This window comes from Galleria mellonella, unplaced genomic scaffold (assembly GCF_026898425.1).
Source record: "Galleria mellonella isolate WM207_F2 unplaced genomic scaffold, CSIRO_AGI_GalMel_v1 utg117, whole genome shotgun sequence".
NCBI classification, from domain to species: domain Eukaryota; kingdom Metazoa; phylum Arthropoda; class Insecta; order Lepidoptera; family Pyralidae; genus Galleria; species Galleria mellonella.
In genome coordinates this window covers 2,909,192-2,933,354 of record NW_026441980.1, presented here as the reverse complement: position 1 = coordinate 2,933,354, position 24,163 = coordinate 2,909,192, and the positions used below count along the sequence as shown (strand labels likewise).

General features: G+C 33.4%; 3 protein-coding genes and 1 long non-coding RNA gene across 5 annotated transcripts; 1 reads left to right on the top strand and 3 right to left on the bottom strand.

Annotated features, from left to right (window-relative positions):
* Nucleotides 1–470: 470 nt before the first annotated feature.
* On the bottom strand, nt 471–11,231 carry LOC128200795 (cyclic GMP-AMP synthase-like receptor). 2 transcript variants are annotated; one of them, XM_052895361.1, is made up of 5 exons: nt 11,072–11,231; nt 4,560–4,770; nt 2,697–3,243; nt 2,584–2,612; nt 471–1,921 (listed from the first exon to the last, which is right to left on the bottom strand). In XM_052895361.1, exons 1-5 carry the CDS (start codon nt 11,113–11,115, stop codon nt 1,532–1,534), a joined length of 1,221 nt encoding a protein of 406 aa, XP_052751321.1. In that variant the 5' UTR covers nt 11,116–11,231; the 3' UTR covers nt 471–1,531. The 2 variants fall into 2 exon arrangements, with proteins under 2 accessions (XP_052751321.1, XP_052751318.1); XM_052895358.1 differs by having other exon boundaries at nt 2,584–3,243.
* LOC128200800 (uncharacterized) lies at nt 5,334–6,063 on the bottom strand. The gene is made up of 2 exons (XR_008252884.1): nt 5,896–6,063; nt 5,334–5,786 (listed from the first exon to the last, which is right to left on the bottom strand). It is a non-coding gene; the product is annotated as an uncharacterized LOC128200800 (long non-coding RNA).
* LOC128200784 (uncharacterized) lies at nt 6,107–9,304 on the top strand. The gene is made up of 2 exons (XM_052895318.1): nt 6,107–6,751; nt 7,276–9,304. The coding sequence occupies exon 2, from the start codon at nt 7,392–7,394 to the stop codon at nt 9,042–9,044; it is 1,653 nt and encodes a 550-aa protein (XP_052751278.1). The 5' UTR covers nt 6,107–6,751; nt 7,276–7,391; the 3' UTR covers nt 9,045–9,304.
* A 1,017-nt stretch (nt 11,232–12,248) lies between the features above and the next one.
* LOC128201204 (cyclic GMP-AMP synthase-like receptor) lies at nt 12,249–23,079 on the bottom strand. Its single transcript, XM_052897444.1, has 6 exons — nt 22,921–23,079; nt 21,098–21,346; nt 19,392–19,551; nt 14,764–15,004; nt 14,431–14,642; nt 12,249–13,116 (listed from the first exon to the last, which is right to left on the bottom strand). The coding sequence occupies exons 2-6, from the start codon at nt 21,340–21,342 to the stop codon at nt 12,751–12,753; spliced, it is 1,224 nt and encodes a 407-aa protein (XP_052753404.1). The 5' UTR covers nt 21,343–21,346; nt 22,921–23,079; the 3' UTR covers nt 12,249–12,750.
* Between the last annotated feature and the right edge of the window lie 1,084 nt (nt 23,080–24,163).

The window sequence follows — 24,163 nt, the reverse complement described above, 5'->3', positions numbered from 1 at the left end:
TTGATCAAACATTTTTTATTTTTAAGTTTCTTGTTTAAAATAGAGTTTAAAAATAACAATTTTGACAACCTAGTGCCCAGTAAGTGGTTTCTCTCCTGAATGATTGCCGCTCCAGCTTCTAAGAATAACCGCTCACTGGGTATCAAAGTTGCCACGATAGGCAAATAGATCATAACTAGATTATGGAGGAAATAAACCCAAAGGAAGGAGGAAATAAACACACAGGAAATAATCCCTTCATATCATTCCACATCTCCAACGCATCTCCCTTTATTGGAGTGACAGGTGATGACATGTTTAAGACTCAAGGCTCTATCTATATAATCTAAGTCAGAGCAAATCTAATATAACCTTTAAACAAAATTTTACCTTTTAAATTCATTTAGTAAACTAAAACAATGTAATAGAGTATAGTTATATTATTAGACTAATAATTACCTACTTACGTTCGAATAAGTACACAGTTGAGGTTATGTATCAGATTTACTTTATTCTTTTATTTAGTGTCTGTTTATGTCTATAGATGTAGATCAGTGATATAAAAAAAAAAAATCACGGATGGGATGGAAAATGACGCTATGATTAAAAATCGTTCATAAAATATCGCATGAAGAACGATATATCGTCGTTGTTTAAAGTTCCGACATCGATGTTAAAACATCGATGTTCATGAACGATATATCGATGTTTGAAAAAATCGATGTGTCGTTTGCATCCCTAAGTATAGTCCTTATAGTCCTAATAGATATGACAGCCAATGAAATTAGTAATTAAAACGAGACACCGTTACAAGCAAAAAACACGGAAATGTCAATATTATATATTCTTGTTCACACTCCACTCTCCAAAAAATTTATTCTCTTCTCCTTCATATACCATATATTCTTTATTGAACTTGAAAAAAGAATACAGTTATTTTTTATTTATTAAAGGTGTACACAACAGGTTACAATCAATAACATTATAAACATTTATATAAAAATAATAGTTTGAACTAGATTGAGACCCAGACAGGTGTACACACAGCATGGTTAAAGCAATTGACAAACACTGTTAAATTATAAATTATATAAAGAAAGCATATGAATTTAGTAAATAACAATGAAGTACATGCAAATAATAAAAATATAGACATATCGAAAAGATTTGATGGCTGATTGTAAAATATTTTTGAAGGCATTCAGACGTGAATTGAAGATATCAATTTGAGGACATTTCGCGGAAATTTCATTAAAAGTACGACACATACGGATGAGCGGGTTATAATACGACGTATTGTTCTTATAAACGCACAGTGCAAATGTTTTATAACTCCGTGTTACAGTTCTTATATTGAAGGTCAAAGCAGAGAGTACAGAAGTAGAGTGAAGATGGTAATGAACTATTTTGTGTAAAGTAAATAAGTCGACCTGTTTCCGTCTGGTAGATAGATAAGAGAGTCACATTAAATTTTTCTAATCTTTTTTCATAACTTGATAAAATACGCCCATAACCGCAACGATAACTTAGAATTTTAAGAATTTTCGCTGAGTTATATGTTATATATAGCAAATTGTCTAGGATACAGTTTAGGTTTGTACGCTTCATATTCGTCATCAGTCAACAGATATTCGGCGACCATTTTGTATTTAGTAGGATCGTCCAGAATGTTCACCAGTCTCTGCAGCTTGTTAGCGTACCCTGCCAGTATGTTAGATGCAACGCCCTCGATGAGATTATATTGCTTATTCCAGAAATACGGAATATTCCTGTTTGCCATGGCCCGATGCAACCTCTTTACCATTATTATAAAAAGCTCAGATGGCGGCTTATTCCAAAACCTTGGCTCTGACTTCCGCTCTACAACCTCCCAAAAGAACAATGTCTTTATATAATAACTTGCTATTTCATCCATTCCTTGAGCGTCCCGCAATTTTTTTATCTGTAAGCAATTTTATTTGTTAATATTGAAATTGCATTTTCTCAAACATGCTTGGAAATGTGAGCATTATTTTGACAATCTTCTTCGAGATAAATCAAAATTGCCGTACTGGCCAGATACATGCGGGCAGCGGCCGGCAAAAGTTGTATGAAAATCCATATCTGTCGTGTTTTGCGGCCAGATAAATTACTATAACCAGCTATAGCTATATATATATATATATATATATATATATATATATATATATATATATATATATATATATATATATATATATATATATATATATATATATATATATATATATATATATATATATATATATATATATATATATATATATATATATATATATATATATATATATATATACAAAGAGGATTGACGTCAGGCAGGCGACCGGTCGTAAAACTATAAGGCAAATCCTTTAGTAATATGGATAAACCATATTGTGCCAACCTCGAATGATGGTTGGGATAAGGATAGGAAAATGATGTTGATACATGAAGTTGTTTCACAAAAAAAATTAAATTTGATGATATTGACCTCATTGCGCGGTTCTGACTCGCACTTGACCGACTTTTTTTTAAATGACAACTATCAACACTATAGAAAATAAGAAAATGATTAGCTAAAAATAGGAAAATATTTTGAAAACTTACAAAACGCAAAGTCTGCTTAAAGTTGTAAATATCGTGGAACAGGTTTTTCTCCTGGTTGTGTAAGGCAAATCGCCACACCCGGGAGCTGTCGCCATTTTTAGCAGGCTTGGGCACAACCATCCACCCGTAGGATCCCACTGAACAATCAGCAGTTATATCCCGGTAATCACTAGTGACTGGCCAACGCTCCTCAGGAAAGCGTAAAGCTGGTACTAAATCAACGTCCATTTTGAAACCGGTAATGTTAGTTATCTTCAAAGTTATCGCAGGACCTGACTCCGACGTACGAATAACATATGGAACGTTATCTACTGTTACCAATCTATAATTTCCATAACATTCAAATTTATTCAAAGCCCTGTATACAACACTTTTAAACCAATCGCTAAATTTGCTTCTAAGTAAATAATTGTTCTCGTCTTTCCATTTATATGCCGTCTTGTTTATTTCCCACTCGTCTCTGTTGGGCAAATTTTGGAATTGCTTGCCCATTTTCAATTTAACATATGCATAATTTGAAGGCTCCAGTACAATATCACTATTGCTAGGAATAAAGCGATCTTCTTTCATATTTATTGGTAGACCAATAACGATGTCCATATCAAATTCATCGGGCTTCTTAATACGTAGTCCATCATAGTGACTACCCGCTGGTTGGGCCTATATGAAAATATTAAATGCCTACATAATTATTGCATATTTATTATAATTAACTAAAAAGCAATTAACCACGTTACGGAGGAATAACACCTAAGTCCTCAGGAATTGCAACGCATGGGGGGTATTATGGGCAATACAGTATACTTACTCTGTTATGTCCATGGCTATAGACGACAGTTACTATTTTTCATCAGATGGGCCGTCAGCTTTTTTGTAATTCTAAGTTGCATACAAAAAACCAATGGCGGATAAGGCTCACAGTTTAAGAAGTTAATATAATTTCACAAGCTTTTCATTCAGTTTACATTTATATTTATATAGAATATGGATTTGAATGAGGAAAATGAAGACGTTTGCAGGCCCCTCAGGATCAGAGGCCCAGAGCGGGCTGCCCCTTCCGCCTCCCCCCCTCAGTCAGTCCGCAACTGGACTTAAGGTTAAATAAAATTTATTATCTGCTAATAACTATTCAAGGCCAAAACTGCTTTGTTATTCAGTAAATTCGAGTTTAAAAAAAGTAAAAGACGCATTTCTTGATGCAAATATTTTTGAGACTGGTTCAAGATGACCACCCAATCCCTTTTTAGGGCGATAGTCTCTAAACTTACAATCGCTCTGCTGATCACCGATCTCCGAAAGGAGATGACACAACAAATTAGAATTCACTACAGCGTTAATCTCGGACTAAGGAATGTATTGTTATTCTGAGGTTACTCCATGTTTATTAATAACACTGACATAATGAAGTTACTACATGGTTAGTCTAGGGGGAAAGGGATTGTTAGTAATGGCGACTGAGAATCCTATTGCTAGCAATATATCCAACCAGGTCGACCTCCTCGCGGTTCTCTCTGGAAACTATCATGGTTAATTCCTGATGAATTCATCATGACGGGCTAACTGGCCTGTTTTCATTCTCATCTATCACCCTTCACTGGTGCCTCGCCAGCGTACCCCATTAGCGCAGGCGGGGTTACCATACCATTTTCATCCTTCAAAAAAAAACATGGTTAGTCTAGAATTAACTAGTCCAAGTGTAAGCTCGAATTAGACCTAGGAATATGTTTTTTTTTTTATTAATAAGACGGATAGAGTAAGAGTCGTATGTCTTTCACTGTAAGATATAAAAGGACATACAGCTTACAACCTCCTGGAACTGAAATGGATCGCTGATTATATTTCTACACACACTCTACATTGATTCGATTTTAAGGAATTTAAATTAGACAGTTCTAACAAAGATACCTAATTAAAGAGAGATTTGAGAGACACTCAATTTTACATAAACACATTAGTAAATCCATTTAAATACTCACCGTACTCGAGTAGCGGTTGAAATATGGATCGACCTCCTTCATGTTTCTATGAATAGCAGAAAATATAGAATCGAAGATTTTGTAATAAAGTTTAAAATCGTCAGCCCTTAATGCTATGAATCTCAAATAGATATCAGCTAATAATGAGTCCAAGTTATTAATTACTGGATTATCTGGTACACTTTCAATATGAACTCCTTGTGCTTCGTGCCTATAACAAAGGACATTATTACTACAATAATTAGCACATCTTATTCACCTCCACTGCCCTTCATACGCTTTATGTTTACTTAATATTTGGCTGGTACAAAGTTTTATTGTGCAATAAAGAATAAATAAATAAACAAACTATCGGTCAACAATTAAGTAGGTATTTAATAAACCTCATTAAACCTAACTAACCCCATTCAAATAATTTATAAAAACGTCAAACCTCTCATAGTATTAAGTATGAACCGTTTTGTCCCTTTTGTGTTAAATTCCCAGTTTGAAAGAAAGTGACAAAACAGTGTAATAATTAAAATATGTTTACAAAAGTCTGTAGATTATATAAATAAAGGGGTTAATCTTTATCTAACAGTAAAATAACCGATCAGCACTATAACTACCATAACATAACATTAATATAGGTATACCATTTACAGATGGGCAAAGCACCGGGTTTAAACCCGGTGCTTTGGTAAAAACCCAATAAACACCCATAAACTCCCATAATCACCCAAAAAAATAGGTTTTTACGTATTTTTTTGAAAATATGTAAGTAATACCAATAAATTATTTTTATAAATTGTATTGATCAATTCTACAATATTAAATAAAACGTTAACTAATAATATTTCAGGAAATTTTAAAAATCTATATATAATAAAATGAAAGTAATTAATTTTCAGTGTTTTCATGTTGCAGTTGATCAACATGTTGGCCTTTTGCTTCCCGTAGATACTTTAAAATTTCTTCATAACACCTCGTTCGCACACATGGCCGTATATATTTAAATTCTTGAGCCACTAACAGTCCGAAATACTCATTTCTTTTATCCTCTTCTCCATAAATTAAGCATTTAGAACAGTTTGTTTCTTCTTTCAGTAAATTTTCTTTTACTTTATCCTCGTTTTTTTTTCTTTGTTGCGACGACGCTGGGTAAATCATCTGGACACTGGGTCTCACTATCGCCAAATATATTTGGAGATCGGCTTCGGCTACGGCTTGGCAGACATTTTTTTCTTTCTACAATTTTAAATTAAATTTATTAGAATAAATGCTTCGAACACACGCGATCTAAGTACCTTTTGTGTTTATTATACCTTACCTACCTAGGTATAAAAAGAGTACTTACGTAGATTTTCTTTTATTAACTGTTTTATACGAAGATCTTGATCTCTCAAATTAGCATCCATTTTACTTCCAGTGATTATCAACTAAATTAATAATCCACAAAGTATTAAATAACGTTTTTATGAAATATTTAGCACAAAAACAATACCCTTTAAATATCGATCGTCAGTAACTGTGGCTGACTTACCTATATTCTAGCAAGCAGGACTGCCAGATGTGAAGGGGAAATCCCCAATAAATTGTTGCATGTGACTGATGATGTGAGCATGTTCGTTTCATAATAAAAATGTTGCCAGGTAACCAAAAAGTCGTATGTTTTTGTGCGAATTACGATCATAATCTTTACGATCGTACATTAAAAAATAGACAAATAATAGTATGAGTACGATTTAAATCGTATATCTGTCAACCCTGCTAGCAAGACAGCGACAAAATCACGTTGCATAACAATGTAGCCCAAGCTTATATCTTATGAAATATACGGAAGAGATACGGACTTAGAAAAAAACAGAAATGTTGTTCTTTGTGGAAGTCATTGATGAAATTCTATGTATTTTAGCCCGCAAACTTTCTTCAAACAAAAACAGCGCCATCTAGTATCGAGTTCTGTAATTATCTCTTTGTTTATGGATTTGAAGTAAGACCGCCACGCATGCAATACATTATGACTGGGGATTCCCCTATTCGTCGACGCTGAATATGAGGCGACGACAATCACTGTCAAACGTGTTCACTATTACTCTGACTCTGGTAACGTGACTTCCTGGTAACGTGTTAGGTAGGAAAAGCAGTAAAAAAGTGCATATTAAGGGAGCAGATTTGAAATAATATTTATACTTAACAAGAAATAATTAAAGGTAAGTGGATTTTTGAATGATACAATTATATCATGATCACTTAACAATTTTAACTTAAAATTAGATGTATTATTACAAGCTTTTATTTAGCTTGCGTTATGTAAATAAAAGTATGTAGGTATGTTCGTATGTTGATGCAATTATCCTCAATCCTCAACCGACTGGGATAAAATTTTCCATACACGTTTATTTTGGATGATAGTGCATAGTTAGCTGAGAGTCGTCATTGGATAATAATGGTGGATAGCCTAAGATGTGTACTAGATATTTATTTTTAACATAATATGCGTAAGTACCTAATCGAATTAAAGAAGTTGCTGAGAAAAATACAGAACAATACGATAATAAACTAGCGTCTGCGTTTAATCCTCCGAGGAGATGTAATTTTACAAAGGTTTTTTGTATTTATTTTATTATTTTTTTAATAAATTTATTGTAAATAACAAGAAATAATCATTGTAAAAAAATAGGCACTCTATTGTTGAATTTTCGTCAGACCAACTAATCATCGTTCATTTTTTTAGGTTCAATGGGGAGACCTAAAGATTTACGCATATGGGAGCACTACCGTACTTTACCAAACAAGTCTGTTTCTTGCAAGCTTTGTAATAAGGTCTAAAAATTCAGTAATGCTGCCAAAATGCTTCAACATCTTATCACTTGTCCAAAATCTCCAGAAACATTAAAAGACTCTATGAAACTTATAAAAGATAGCTCGTCCAAAACCAAAATGTCTGGACTGTCAGAGATAGAGACAAATGATTCTTTTATAAGCCCCTCGTCGTCTGCTAACACTACAATAAATGCTGAGTTTCAAGACACCGATGATCATATAAAAACAGAATTAGCGAGAGCTATATTTGTAACAGGGACACCATTATCGATGGTGCAACATCCTTTATGGATACAATTTTTCGAAAAATTGCAACCAAAATTTAAAATACCTTCACGTAAAGCTTTAGCGACAAAATACTTAGATAAAATATATAGAGAAATGCGTTTTGAGTTAAATGAGGAACTAAATGCTTGTAGTTACTTATACCTTCAGTGCGATGGCTGGTCTAATTTAAGAAATGAAGGAATAATAAACTTTCTTATATCAAAACCTCAACCTGCATACGTTAAAAGTTTGAATACAGAAAGTAATCCTCACACTAGTGAATACCTTAGCCAAGAAGTTGAAAAAGTAATGAAAGTGTATGGAGTAAATAAGTTTCTTGTACTTATTGGCGATAACGCTAGAAATATACAAAAGGCATTCGAATTAACAAAACTCAAATATCCACATGTTGTTCCTCTCGGTTGCTGTGCACATATCCTTAACTTGTTGTGCCAAGATATTGTAAAGATACAAGAAGTAACTGTGTTTATTATGCAAGCCATAAATATAATAAAAACTGTTAAAAGGAGTCAACGATTAAGTTCCTTGTTGATAAAATCAAGGCAGGGTGAAGATTCTACACAAACACTAAAATTGCCTTGTGCTACAAGATGGGGAAGTCATGTTACTTCGTTAAAAAGTTTGAAAGCAAATAAGATAGCTTTGCAAATATTAACAGTTAGAGAAGATGTGGTAATTTCAAGAGATATTAAAGATTTAATTCTAAGTGATGATTTCTGGACGAAGACAGGGGAATGTATAAGTATTTTGGAACCAGTCACTGAAAGCATATTTTACTTAGAGAGCGACCAGAATCGTTTGCATCGCACATACATTACATTTAGAGATGTACAAGCTAAGATACGTTTTGCATTAAATGAGATTTCGACATTGAGCGAAGAAAGCAAACAGCAGATTCTAACATCAGTATCTTCAAGATGCAATATGGCAATGAGGCCAATACATTTTGCAGCATATATTCTAGACCCAAGGACTCTAGGAGTCGAACTTACTCAAGAGGAAGAACTTAAGGGTATGGAGTTTATCTACAATTTAAGCCAACACTTAAGTTTGTCAAATGTAATGGCAGATTTGGCGTGTTATAAAGCTAAAGAAAACTTTTGGGCCAGAGGATTTGTATGGAGCTCATTAGATAGCATTGAGCCCCTAATATGGTGGAAAGGTATTTGTGGTTCCACTGAGTCAAGCAAAGTAGCGATTCGTATTCTATCAGCTCCCTGTACTTCGGCAGCCACTGAGCGTTCCTTTAGTATCCAAGGCTACATACATAATAACAAAAGAAATCGACTTACAACTGAAAGAACTGAAAAATTTCATTCATTTGTTATAACTGGAATCTTAAACATAAAGCTGAATGCGAGGACATTCAGTTTAATGAAGAAAATACCTTAGAAGCTTCCATTGAGCAAGTAAATGAACATAACAGTTTAGACGAAATAGAGCCTATCGAACCTATACAATTCATCGCTTGTAATAACTCTGAATCTGACAGTGATTGACTGTAGTTTTACATTTTACTTTCATCTCTTTCTTAATAAACTCAAAATCAAATTAAAAGTTTTTTATTCTGTAGGCTGCATAATAATATTGTCTATGTCCAGTATAGTGGACGTCTTGCGGCTGAGATGACGATGATGAAGTACAAAATCATAAACACCCAAAATATATATATATATATATATATATATATATATATATATATATATAATTTAATATATATAAACACCCGGTTTTTACCCACCAGACTTTAAACCCACCCAGGTGGATTGCCCATCTCTAGTGCTGAGTCAGTAGTTCTTCGATAATTCTTCTTTGTGCGTGTTATTTTAACTTTTTATTTTGCATAACTGCCTACCTATAATGTTTGTACCACTATAATGTTGTTACTCTGAGTTTAATGCAATTGATTGTAAGTATTAGCGATGTCACGTGCATTAGTTAAATATTGTTTTTATTTGTGAAATCCTGTAATTGATTTTTTGTCTTTACTGTTTTTCTTTAATTATGAAATTTTCTAGCTGTTGATTTTTCTTTAATAAAAAATAAAATAAAAAGATTTAATTTTTGTCTTTTTTTTATGGATACATTATATTTATCAGCGAATTATGCTGTATTGTATTTAAAAAAAAATTGTGCGATTCCTCTATTGACGCATATATACCATACAAATGTGTCGAAAATAAATCCTGGTGATAGTGCTTAATTAGCGCCTCTAGCAGTAATTGGCACATTTGCGATCATTTCCGCGCAAAACAGCTGTTTTATTTATTGTTTTTGTTTATTTATTCCTATTTAAAGTGTGATGAAACGTATATAAACTGAATTAATAATGTTGATAATGAAGTATGACAAGGTCGCAACGTTGTAACTCTTTACCAGAACACAGAAGAGGCAGAAGGGATTGGTTGGAAGGGAATGGAAATTAACAATCCCATTGCTAGCAATGTATCCTATCAGGTCGACATGTACAAGGTTCCCCCTGGAATCTATTGTGATTGTTTTATTATAGAATTATTCACGATACGCCAACTGACCTGCTTTATCGTCACCTATCATTCCTTACTGGTGCCTCGTCAGCGAATATCGTCAGCGCAGTCAATCATTAAAAAAAAAAAAACAGAAAACGGGTGGTCTACCATGAAATGAAATTTCGAATTTTCGGGCTCAATTTCGTGTTTTTGTTCGTACCGAAATCAACTCAGTAAATGGAGCTTAACATTTCGTTCATCATAAATCCTATCCTAATAGTCCAAAGGAACGATATTTTAACATTTTTAATAATTTTAAACAGCGTGTATTATGTAATAAATTTAACAGCAAATTTGTTTTGTTCGTCCTCGAAATTTGGGAAAATATTTCATGGTAGACTCTCAGAGAATACACAGAAAAAACTCTTTTTGTTGTGCCGATAAATATACGAGAGTGTTAAACAAATTTAAGGAAATATTTTTTATCATAAAAATATAGCCTTCTTTTTGAATGGTTAATATGGTCATAAACCATACTCATATCTAAAAATGGATAATATTAATATCATTTGTAATATGACAATTGCGCAATACACCGTACATTTCGCAATTCTGTACCAATTCTAATGATTCTTTTTGCAATATATATAATATACCAATACCAATCTAAATCTAATTCCTTATTCATAAACACAGAAAACGCCTTCTCCAAAGCTTCTTAACAAACGTTATATGTGATGCTTCTTTGTTAGAGGCATCATTTATTTTTCAATTGTTTTCTATGCGTATGCTCTTTCAAAAATAAATGTTAAAAATAGGATATTTTCTCCTCTATTCCCAAATATCGCATGTTTTAATCACAGGCTTTTAATAGTTTTTAGTTCTTAACAAAAATCGTAAACTGTAAACGTACTTAGTTCCTTTATTGTTTTCGTTTATATAGTTACTTACATGGTAACAGCGTCAATTAATCTTCTGGTGTGTGGTATGAACATTAAAAATCCAAAACTATATTAATATCTAGACTTAATATTATATAAACAGATTGATCACAACTCAATGAATAGACACTCGCACCTGTACTGCATGTATTGTTGTGACACAGCCGACTTATAAATTTTATTGATGTAATCAGAATTGAGAAGATAAGATAACCAATGAACATTTATAATGAATAACACTTATTCTTTGATATGAGATTGCAACTCGGTATTGTTTTTATTGTTAAAACTTTCGTAAGCACACATTATATTTTAATGTAATAACTAGCGGTTCTACTTACGTATAATTAGATCAAAAAAGCTCGACTACTATCGGAATCAATTCGAGATCCTTAATCATAGGTGACTAACTTATATTATGGAAGAAAAGTTTTACGAAGATGCCGCTACGATATTAAGTACAATGTAAACAAAGCCAACGGACAAATGATAATCCATATTTATAATAAATCTGTAGAGAGTTCAATTCTGTACATGAGATATATTTCCAAAACAACTATCAGGGGGTGATTAGTGATCGATACTGATGCCAAAAATGATATCAGTAAAATTTTTGTCTGTCTGTCTGTATGTTCGTTATAGAAGCAAAAATTACTCGATTGATTTTAAAGAAACTTGATACAATTATTCTTCATACTCCTGGGCAGGTTATAGTATACTTTTCATCACGCTACGATCAATAGGAGGAGAGCAGTGAAGGGAAATGTTGGGAAAACACTAACAAAAGAAGTCACTCCATTTTTAAGCTTCCGTCCTTAATGGCCACTTTTTTAAATGTAAAAATATCCACCCGTGCGACGCCGGGACGGGCCACTAGTATAACAATAAATGATAATATAATATAAAAATAAATAATCTACTTGAAACGCTACTGTTATGAATGAATGAATTAATTCTGTATTGAGCATACTGTGGTAGTTACAGGTTGATAGGTAGATAATATGGTGTAGGTACAGCAGTCTACAATACGGCCGTACAATATTAAGCCATTTCATGGGCTTATGTCTAAACATAAAAAAAAATCCTTTCATATATACGTCACGTGAACTAGTAGAATAATATTAAAATTTCAACCTAACAAGTCCTGAGTTTTGTAATCGTGTATCGTAACTTAAAAAACTAAAAAATAAGACACATTAGAAAATCTTTATTAATTACATATTATAGAAAAATCAATTTTATACAGTTAAGAGGAAAAAAAATTTATATAAAATTTTTAAATTATTATTATATATATAATATAGTTATTAATATCATCTATGTAATACATAAGTTATGTTATATATTTATATACGGCGTGTTGTGGCGTAATGTTTGTACTACAGTATTGAGTAAAATTTTTAGACTTAAATTCGATATAATAATTATAATGAAACTAAACGGTCGTAAAACTAAAAACCAAGTCTTTTTGTAATATGGACAAAATCATATTACGCCGACCCCAAATTATTGGGATAAGGGTAAGAAGATGATGAATTATAATGAAATTAATACTTTGTTTCAATCAAATGTTTAGTTGAAAGCGCAATTTATGTTTAAATATTTTTTTGTCTCTTCTTTTAATAATCTGCCACTCGCGCCATACAAAACCCCGCAAAATATAACTAATACATAACGATATACAAGTATCTATCGAAATAGTATAGGTTTGTACGCTTCATATTCGTCATCAGTCAACAGATATTCGGCGACCATTTTGTATTTAGTAGGATCGTCCAGAATGTTCACCAGTCTCTGCAGCTTGTTAGCGTACCCTGCCAGTATGTTAGATGCAACGCCCTCGATGAGATTATATTGCTTATTCCAGAAATATGGAATATTCCTGTTTGCCATGGCCCGATGCAACCTCTTTACCATTATTATAAAGAGCTCAGACGGCGGCTTATTCCAAAACCTTGGCTCTGACTTCCGCTCTACAACCTCCCAAAAGAACAATGTCTTTATATGATAATTTTCTATTTCTTTCATTTCTAAAGCATCCCGTAGTTTCTTTAGCTGTAAACAAAAAATATTGTATTGTTATTAATGAACGTTGTTAAATGAACATAAAGGGATCGTATTATAATAATTGTGAGAAGATATAACAAGTTCTATTCACTGATAATCCTGTGTCTGAAAATCTGGAAATTAGCAGCAGGCACTGACACAAAAATCTAATATAATGTTAAAAAAAACTAAGGTAATTGATCAGGATAAACGAAATAAATGTGTATCTAATGTATGTGAAATAGCTGTGAGAAGTATTATTTTTTATCTTCTCCTTAATGCTATATGGGGAAATATAAACTAAGTTTGTATAGTTGACATGAAAAACCGATTGGCACTGATCTCTATCCTTGTCATACATCTCTTAGTTCATCCACTCATATGCGTATATTTTAAAAATGGTTCCTTCTTTTAAAAATTCACCATCTATAGATTGATCTGAGCCTTCACTGGTATCCGCATTCTTTAACTTTCGTACTGTATATTTAAGTTTCATCATTCTTTCCAATTTACACGAACCAGTTTAAATAACCTTTCTCATTCTAAAACTGTCATTTTCTTGCAAACCAAGTCACTCTCACAATTTTATTCTAAATATGATCATGGCCTGCCTTACCATACAGATTCATCACAACGACCTCATTTCGACCTGATTTATCACAATTATATTTAGATGCTTCTAATAAACATTCATAAACAAGTAACTATTATATATAGTAAAGCTTATAAAAATATTTTCAATATTCTCTCTCTTGCTATATAAGCAGTATTGTATATCCTTGTTATATCCACAACCAAGATTTTCAATTTCATCCGCTTCTTCCAATAACTCATCATATACAATAATGCTTACAAGGATTTACAATCGTACCTGATAAAAACACAACATTCCATATTTTCACCCTAATCCTATACACCTAACAGCACCAGGTCTACCATGAAATGAAATTCCGAAATTTCGGACTCAATTTTGTGTTTATGTTTATACCAAAATTAGACCAATAAATGGAGTTTAACATTTCGTTCGTCATACATCCTATCATAAAAGTCCAAAGGTACGATACTTTAACATTTTTAATATTTCCAAACGGCATGTATTATGTAATTTTAATATCAAATTTCTGTTTCGTTTGGCTCCGAAATTTCGAAAAACATTTCATGGTAGGCCCTCAGATATCTTTCATTTCTCGAACTGATACATAATCTACACAGTCCTGATTATATAAAGATAAACGCATATAAAAAACATATCGCACAGTCTGTCGAAGTTGTAAGTATTGTAAAAGAGTTTCTGGACAAACGCCAGCTGTCGTCAGACTTTGCCGGTTCGGGCACAACCATCCATCCATAGGCACCCATCGAACATTCAGCAGGTATGTCGCGGTAGCCACTCCCAACTGGCCAGCGCTCCTCGGGAAACTGCAGAGCTGGTACTAAATCAACGTCCATTTTGAAACCAGTACTCTCGTTGGTTATCTTTAAAGTTATCGCAGGACCTGACTCCGACGTACGAATAACATATGGAACGTTATCTACTGTCACCAATCTATAATTTCCATAACATTCAAATTTATTCAAAGCCCTGTACACAACACTTTTAAACCAATCGCTGAATTTGCTTCTAAGTAAATAATTTTTTTTTTTTAATGTCCTCGCCTTTCCATTTATATGCCGTCTTGTTTATTTCCCACTCGTCTCTGATGGGCAATCTTTGGTATTGCGTACCCATTTTTAGTTTGATATATCCATTGCTCAAGGGTTCCAACACTATATCACTGTTACAAGGATTAAAGAGATCTTCTCTCTTATTAAGTGGTAGACCAATGACTATGTACATATTAAAGTTATTGGGTTTTTTTATGTGTAATCTGTCAGAATGTCTTCCCACCGCCTGAGTCTGTTTGAAAATATTAAATATATTATTATTGTGAAATAACGTATTATTGTACCTATATCTACCTAATTCTACATCGAGCGGGGAAGGGATTGTTAGTAATGGAGACTAAGAATCCCATTGCTAGCAATATACCTAGCCGGATCGACCACCTCGCGGTTACTTGTGAATTCATCATGATGAGCTAACTGGCCTGTTTTCATTCTCATCGATCACCCTTCACAGGTGCTCCGTCAGCGTATTCCGTTAGCGCAGGCGGGGTTACCATACCATTTTCACCCATCAAAAAAAATTCTACATCGAGGGTGGGGAGGGTAGAGGAAGTTTTGTTAGTAATGGGAACAATCAAGCCTATTACTAACAATTGTTAAAACTGATTGTAAACTAATTTGGTGTAATACGAAGTAAAGCATAAGCTTTTTAGGGTTCCGTTTTATCCTTTGGAGGTACGGTTTATAGGATCACTTCATTGTCGTCCATTCATCCGTCAAGACCCTTTTTTTTTTAGAAATGCGTGTAGGTATCAAGATGAAATTAATATCATATACTCAGGTCAATCAGTTTTAACAAAAAGATTTTATGTTAGTAATAGGAATCAAAACCTATAGTTGATTGTTCCCATTACTAACAAAATCTAAATTTGTAGTTATTTCATAAAAAAAAAAATTAAACTTGATTATTTTGTACGGAACCCTCTACCCTCCCACCCTCGATGTATTAATATGATTTTTTTTTTGATGGGTGTGTGAAAAGGCTATGGTAACCCTGCCTGCGCTAACGGGATTCGCTGGCGGAGCACCAGTGAAGGGTGACAGATGAGAATGAAAACAGGCCAGTTAGCCCATCATGATGAATTCATCGGGAATTAACCATTATAGTTTCCAGGGGGAACCGCTGCGAGGAGGTCGACCTGGTTGGGTATATTGCTAGCAATGGAATTCTCAGTCTCCATTACTAACAATGCCTTTCCCCCCCCCTTTCTCGTGGGTTAATGGGTCATAATTAAATGGTAAACCAGCCTGCGCTAACAATATGCGCTGGCGGGGCACCGGTGAGGATGAAAGGGCAAGTCAGTTAGCCCACAGTGATGAATACACCTGAAATTCAGCACGATGATTTCCAGGGGGAGCCATGTGGAGATTAACCTGATAGGTTATATTGCTAGCAATGGAACTGATAGTTCACATTACTAACAATCCCTTTCCCCCAGTAACGCGGACTATCAGTCCTATTGCTAGCATTATACCTTGTCAGGTCGACCTCGACTTGGTCACCTTTAGAAACAAACGTGCTGAATACCAGAAGTATTCAAGACTCAGGCAAGGGCTCACAGAACTGCCTTTTCATTCTCACGTATCATCCCTCTCTAGTGCCCTACCAGCGTATACCGTTAGCGCAGGCGGGGTACCATTCTATTATCATCCATTGAAGAAGAAACTGCGCTTGCCAATGCGCCTGCCAAACGTAGCTGCTTAAATAAATGATATTATTAAAAAATACTTTTTTAAAATTAGGTGTCCTTATCGTCGAAGCGTGACACGTTATCTTTTCATTTATTCTTTACTAGCGGCCCGCCCGGCTTCGCACGGGTGGACATTTTTATAACGTTTTACATTTTTATCTGTACCTACCTAGCTACCTATTTATTTATTTATTTAAGAAACACCAACAGCATATTGCATTATAACATATAGGTATAACAAACATTAAATATAATACAATATTAATGCACATGCCTATTATAGGTATTCACAGCATTCACTTTAACATAATTATACAGTGCAAGAAAATAAAGTAAATAATAAAAATTTCATAGATGGCCCGCCCCCACCTGCCCCTCTTCAGCACCGCTAAAATATGGTATGGTAACATGTACAACGCGACAGCCTTATTTTTTCTATTTCTATGAATTATTAAATTTGTAATATCTATTCAATTCGTAGTCGATTTGAACAATTCAAAAAGTAATCTACATAAATTGAAACAGTTTTGAAAACAATATGATTTATTTGAACAGAAGTATGAATAACATGGTGTAATTTTGGTCGGTATTTCTATCAACTTTTAAATGTAAAAAGTAGTTATTGTGACATAACGATAATAGTTGGACATATAGTATCGCTGGACATATAGTTTTTTGTAGTTATTGATGTTTTCTTCAATATCGTAGAACATACTTTTGTTCTATCACCAATAGTTTCCGCAGCGCACGCGACGTAAGATATTTTATAGCATTTTTTTTACACCTTGAGTTACGTTACTAATGTTTTAGTAAGGATCCCTAATCTTTTCTAGCAATAAATATAGCCTTTGTTACTCAGAGTGAATGTAGCTTTCTAATGGTGAAAGAATTTTTTAAATTGGCAAAGTAGTTCTGGAGTTTATTCATTACAAACATGCATACACACAAAAATACAAATCTTTCCTCTTTATAATACATATTAGTGTAGAAAACATTGCAATAAAAATACAATATCATTTATTGAGTTGTCTATAATATAATACCAACGATAGGCAATCTATATATTTTAAGCCAATAAAGGCATAAACGTTCTTGCAAGTTTTCTTGAAGGAATGGTATATCTTTACCGACCTTCAATATTTGTGCTAAATGTGCGGGTTGTTTGAAGAAATTTTTGAGCGCTTTTTTTGCATAATAATAATAATAATCATTTATTTACAACAAAAAAAACAGATACAGGTTACATATTTAACACAAACACGCCCGTGCGAGACTTAATGTCAGGTCGCCGTGTGGTTATTAGTCCGGACAAAATAAGCTCACCCCCGGAGAGCTTCCTTTTCCGAATGGATGTCGTCAGAGATTTCAGGCGAACAGTCAAGGGATGGTTCAGAGAGGAGATTAGCAGCCACGCGATCTCAAATGAGCATTCTTAATGATTCTCTTATCTTACATCTAGAATGGACCAGTGTGATAAGCGTATAGATCATCTTAGTGCTCGTGTCGAATCTCTCCGTCAAAGCACTCAGAGAGGTGGGACAGAAGTACAGAAAAGCTTTTAGGGTCTATAGAACAATTAAAGACAGAACTCAATGATAGAGACCAAGAGGTTTATTAAACGACATCGAGATTTATTATTGACAGAAGGGTGAAAGGCTGATGCGATGATTGATTCTAAGTTGTCGAGGATCTGGTCAGCGTCATGCGGGTTGGTCCAGGACGGTCATCATTGTTATAAAGTCCCCGTCTCATTGTTATTCGACTTGGTCGCAGAGTTCTTCGTTATCAACTGTTAAAGCTATTTAGACACCGGTAACTTGCGTTTCTATGTTAACGAAAGGTTGAAATCAATTTCAATTTATTTATTGCATTCTACAATATTATTATGAAATATGTTAATAATTATTAAAGTATATTGTAGACGTTGTCGGGCACAGCAATTAGAAGTGAGAAGGGCGTCGATCCTTAAATTTTCATAAAGATTTCAATAATTAAATAATTCAATTTTAATCTCATCAATGTCATTAAATTCCCAATTAATGTTGTGATTTTAATGAATTGTTTTATTTCCATATGTTTTATTTTAATTTAATGCAATTTAATGGTATTTTCTTTATATTTTTATATCTTTTTATTAGTGTCATTATCAATTTTAGTATTATCAACTAAACCGATAGTAATATTTAAATATTATGCGTTATTTTTTTTATTACAAAATCTTTATCATTTAAATATTAATCTATATTGTAATGACATTTTTTAGTTAATAGTTGTTTTAATTGTGATATGAATACTCTATGGTTTTGTTCTTTTGGTAATGTTACAGGTAGACGATTAGAGATATTTATAGACATTACATAAGGGCTTGAGGAATTAAGTTTAAGTCGAGAGGAAGGCAGTTGGAGTTTATTTTAATGAGTGAATGAGATAGTCTTATTTATTCGCACAGCCTACAACAATGATAGATGTACTGTTTTAAGATGGATGAAAAAGAAGGGTATATGTCGATGACAACGTCGATAACGTCGCCTGCGCCATCTGTATACGCTGGCGGGACACCAAATAATGAAAAATAAGCGAGGATGGAAAAGAAGGTCAGTCAACCCATCGTGACTTCGCTTCGCTAGGAATTAAGCACAATGGTTTCCAGGACCGCAAGGTGGTCAATCTACCAGGGTATATTGCTAACAATAGGGCTACTAAACTCAAATATCCCTTCACCCATAAATGTATTTAGGGCGGATAGGAGGGCAGATAGGCCATTAACTGTTACTACTCCAGAATTATCTAGTACTCATACCTGGATCGGGGGCGGAGCTATGGAGCAGATACGTCTACATTTATGCGACTTTTTTTAATAAGAGAATAATCTTGAATTCGCCAATATTTACAACTATATTGTGTATCAATTAATTATATAATATTTATTATAGTATCGAATACTTGGTAATGTAGCTCAAAATCGTCATCCTTCAACGCTATGAATCTCACATAGAGGTCTTCCAATAGTGAGTTTAAGTTATTAATCACTGGTCGATCTGATGCTGAGCTATCAGAAAAAGCTATTCTCCCGAATTCTAGTGCACTACTGTAAGAAAAAATATTGTCTATCTATAGTTATAATCTTCTACATATAATATAAATCTCATGTCATTGTGTTCGTTCACGCTAACCTACGAAACCGCGCTAACGCTTTTGATGATTTTTTTGCAAATCTGTATATTTTGCTCCAACCGAGAGATGGGATAACTTTATCCCGAAAAGAAACAAAAGGTGATCTTAGATCAAAACGTTCACCGGAACAGTTAACACATTATATTATCTGTGTAAAGACGAGGTCCAGCTTCACAGGGGTAGATAGAATTTTCTAAAATGATATTAGTCGCCGATAATGTAGTTTCTATACGTGAAATGATATATCTTACAAGACACTTGCTCAGGATTCACACGGTTCTTTAAATAAAATATATGTATATTCGCAGATAATATAGCTATCTAAAGGTGAAAGAATTTTTTTTAAATTAAGGTAACTATAGTTGTGTTGGCATCGAATGGAAACACTATAAATTTCATAACATACGTTTACTATCGAAACGGAGTTACATTTAAATAAACGGCGTAATCGCGCGAGCCAGTGCGTCACGTAGAGAAAATGCAAGAGCCAGTCGGTAACTGTCTAGCGGCGACGGCGCCGCTAACGGTAGCGCACAGGAGGGCGCCGCGCGCGGGGAGGACGATCGAAAAGGGGAATTACTCGCTGCCGTTGCGCGGTGACGGTTTTAGGGGCCCGCGTTAAATAAATAGTTTATTTAATTTATACACTAGAAACAGAAAATCAAATCATCATCATATCAGCCATTATCCGTCCACTGCTGGACATAGGCCGCCCCCATAGACTGCCATAAGGAACGATCCTGAGCCACCTGCATTCACTGACTCCCTGCAATATATATGAAGTCGTCACTCCATCTAGTGGGGGTCGTCCTACACTGCGTTTGCCCGTACGATGTTGTTGTTTAAGAACTTTTCTTTACCATCGGTTGTTCGAGCTACGTGATTAGCCTACGTGGCAATACCATTTCAGCTTTGCTTATCCTTCGGGCTATTTTAAAAAATCAAATGTTTCCTTTATATTAAAATCAAATATTTACCTTTAAAATAGAACCTTATTTTATTTCTCTTTAATGTCATTAAAATATGTTTCTAAATTTTAACCGCGACTTCATCGGCATAACCAGGATAAATAATATCCTATGTGGTATAACACCATATTATTTATACAAACTATTTGAGTTGGGGAAGTCCCTAACACAAATAGTTTGTATAAACCACACTAACTGTATCCCCCGGTTTCGTCCACATGTGTAATTATATAAAGACTCCTATGTTTTAAGTGAAGATATAACCTATACGTGCACCAAATTTCAATCGAATCCGATCTGTTGTTTTATCATGAGGATAACAAACACCCATTCAAACTTCCTTAGAAAGTTTTACATATTATAATTATAGCAGGATTTTATGACGATCCGTAAAATAGTCCAGGCATTAAGAGCTACCTGTTCGTTAGTCTTGTAAGAATGAGATATTATTATTCTTTAAAAAAAAATTGCTTAAAAATTTTATACACTCACTCTCTGTTGATGTCTGATCCTCTAGCATAAAAATGCGATTCGGATGTGCTACTTGAAGTGCGAGCTCGCGGGAGTCTCTTGATGTGTTGTATATTTTGTCTACTCTCAACTTCTTCGATTCTACTCAAGAGATATAATCCACCCGCCACAGTTGCGGCTGCCGCTCCAATGCCGAGGGCTAACCCCCACCAGAATTCACTGTCGGCGTCCTCTCTGTTACGATTACCTTCACGACTATTATTCATTTTGCTGTAAAAATATAGGTGGGATTGGTATGAAACGGAACGTATGTTAAAAGTGAATGTTGTATGCATAGATTGGAATACGAGGAAGGATGACTGATGTGGAGTGAAGTGGGGAACGGTTGGAGAGTGAAAGTTGAAGATTGACGACGACTGAACAAATGTGTGTGCTCCTACGATTATTTTTCTAAGATTTAAATTTTGCAATTACATAAAGTTGAATCGCTTGTGTAAAAAGGAATTTTATTTCTGGCTCCTTGGACCTACATATATAATTTTTTATGAAATTTCGAATGCCGAACTAGCTGACAGGACCATCTGATGGAAAGCCGTAACCGTCACTTACAAATATGAAGTAGGTACGATGGACGTTACAGAATACTCCGCGATACCCATGGTTGTTCTCATGATTTGCAATAAAAATAAATTAAAAAATATTTTTATTTTCTAAACGAAATCCGATAGAGGTATTCAAAATTAATCTGCTAGGACAAAGGGAGTATCTCATATGAAAAGATTTCATTTTAACATTTTAAAAATGTATTTTTTTTTTTTATTACTTTTATTCTAAATAGTTTTCGATTGAAGATATAAAAAAGAAACAGTGTCCCACTTTAAATATTAGGTAAATACAAGTGAAGAAAAACGATTTTTCTAACAAGACCAATTTCAGAGAAATCATCAAAAATATTTACCATCAAATCTTTATGGTCTGGACTAGGCACATCTATGACCCAGAGTAAAGACTTAACAATTGCAATAATAATTATTATTAGGTATCTGTTTCAAAAATACATGGAACATATATGGTCATTTTATTTCAAAACTCGACAAATTGATAAAACCTTGAATTTTTTTTTTTTTTTTTTATTATTTTGTGTGCGTAATACTCAGGGTGTAAGTTCAACTCGGATTTGGACAGTTTTCTAAAGGACTTCAAAAATAAATACTCAGTTACATTGCTTTATTTTTTAAGTTTTTTCCCCCATAACTCTGTCAGTTGTAAACCCATTTAGAAAGTTCTTTTTTATCTGTAAGAAAATACTTACAGATTGATCCCATAGAAATTTTATCAAAACTGGTTCAGTAGTTTAGTTTTTAATTAAAAAAAAACGAAGTATGTTTTTTTATGGAACACAATTTTAAATTATGCATTTAATCAAATTAACGGTTCCCCGTTGAAACCATCGTGGTTAATTCTAGTGGAAATTGATGCGCTAACTGACCTGCTTTCATCGTCACCTATCGTCATCACTAGTGCCCCGCCAGCGTATACCGATAGTAAGTTTTTTTAATGGGTGATAATGGTATGGTAACCCCGTCTACGGTATCGGTATACAATGGCGGGGCACCAGTGACAGATGACTAATTAGGATGAAACAGGTCAGTTAGCCCATCCTGACGAATTCAACTAGAATTAGCCACGATGGTTTCCAGGGGAACCACGTGGAGGTCAATCTGATAGGGTATATTGCTAGTAATGGGGCTATTTGAGCCCATTACTAACAATCCCTTTCCCCCTGAAGGCGAGGGTTACCGTTCCATTATCACTCATTAACAAAAAAATACATATATACTTACCAATATTTAATTATTCCTTTAAAACAAATATAAAGAGAACTATCGATTTTGAATACACAAATATAAGTTAAGACTTTTCAGTTAAGAGTAGTGTTCTGACCGCAAAACAATATTTATATAGGTACCACTACATATGAAATTACAGTTAAATACTGATGTGTGTGTGTGTGTGTGTATTATAAGTAACCAAAAACACTAGCTTAACGAATATGTTGCCACCTTAATCACTGATTTAGTAACTAAAATTTATGAAAAAGGCAGTTGGATTTCAAGATTTTAACTATAAAAGAAACTACTCTATTCTATATATATATATATATATATATATATATATATATATATATATATATATATATATATATATATATATATATATATATATATATATATATATATATATATATATATATTAACTATATAATAATAATATAAAATAATAAATAATAAAACTATCATTAACCAATTTACATAATCTTTTTCATTTAGACACGGTATTTAAAGAATTAAATTTCAAGCTTATGAATAAAATTTTCGCCATATATTAGAGAGCACAAGTACTTTTCCAAATTTTGAATAGACTATTTAATAACTATTTATCTAATAGACTATGTTTCGATCCGAAACATACATTTAATTCCATTCCATTATTTTTGTAAAAGAAAAACTTGTTAAGAATTTATAGTAAATCAAAAATAATAAATTTTGAAAAAGGACTACAAAGCGTCTATAACAGAGCTCCCACTTTAAATATCCGTGAAACGCGTGATATACGTTTATATCAACCACATGTTTAATCGTCAATAACATGTTTAAATAGTTGTATAATTGAAACCAAAAAAAATATACTTAATACTAAAATTAACTAACAATTGAGTAGATATTTTTAACAAAATAATAATAACGAGTAGTGACTGTTTTAAAACCACTCCTCGTTTTGATATTTTCAACGTGTCGATAAAACGTGATTTTAACCCATATTTAATGTAAGAATATTCGTTTACATGAGTATATCTATAATTTAATTTTATATTTAAGGAGTACGAAATTACCCTGATATACCCGAAAATTATTATGATAGCAACACTGCTACTATCGGCGGGGACACGAAAATAAGTCTCATTGCATGTGTGCTATTAGTGTTGTCAATGCCACCAGAAACCACAATTGAATGTGGGAATTCCTAGAGTTTTATTTAGAATTGCCAGTATAAATCTTCTACCAGTTCTACTATATTAGGAGAATA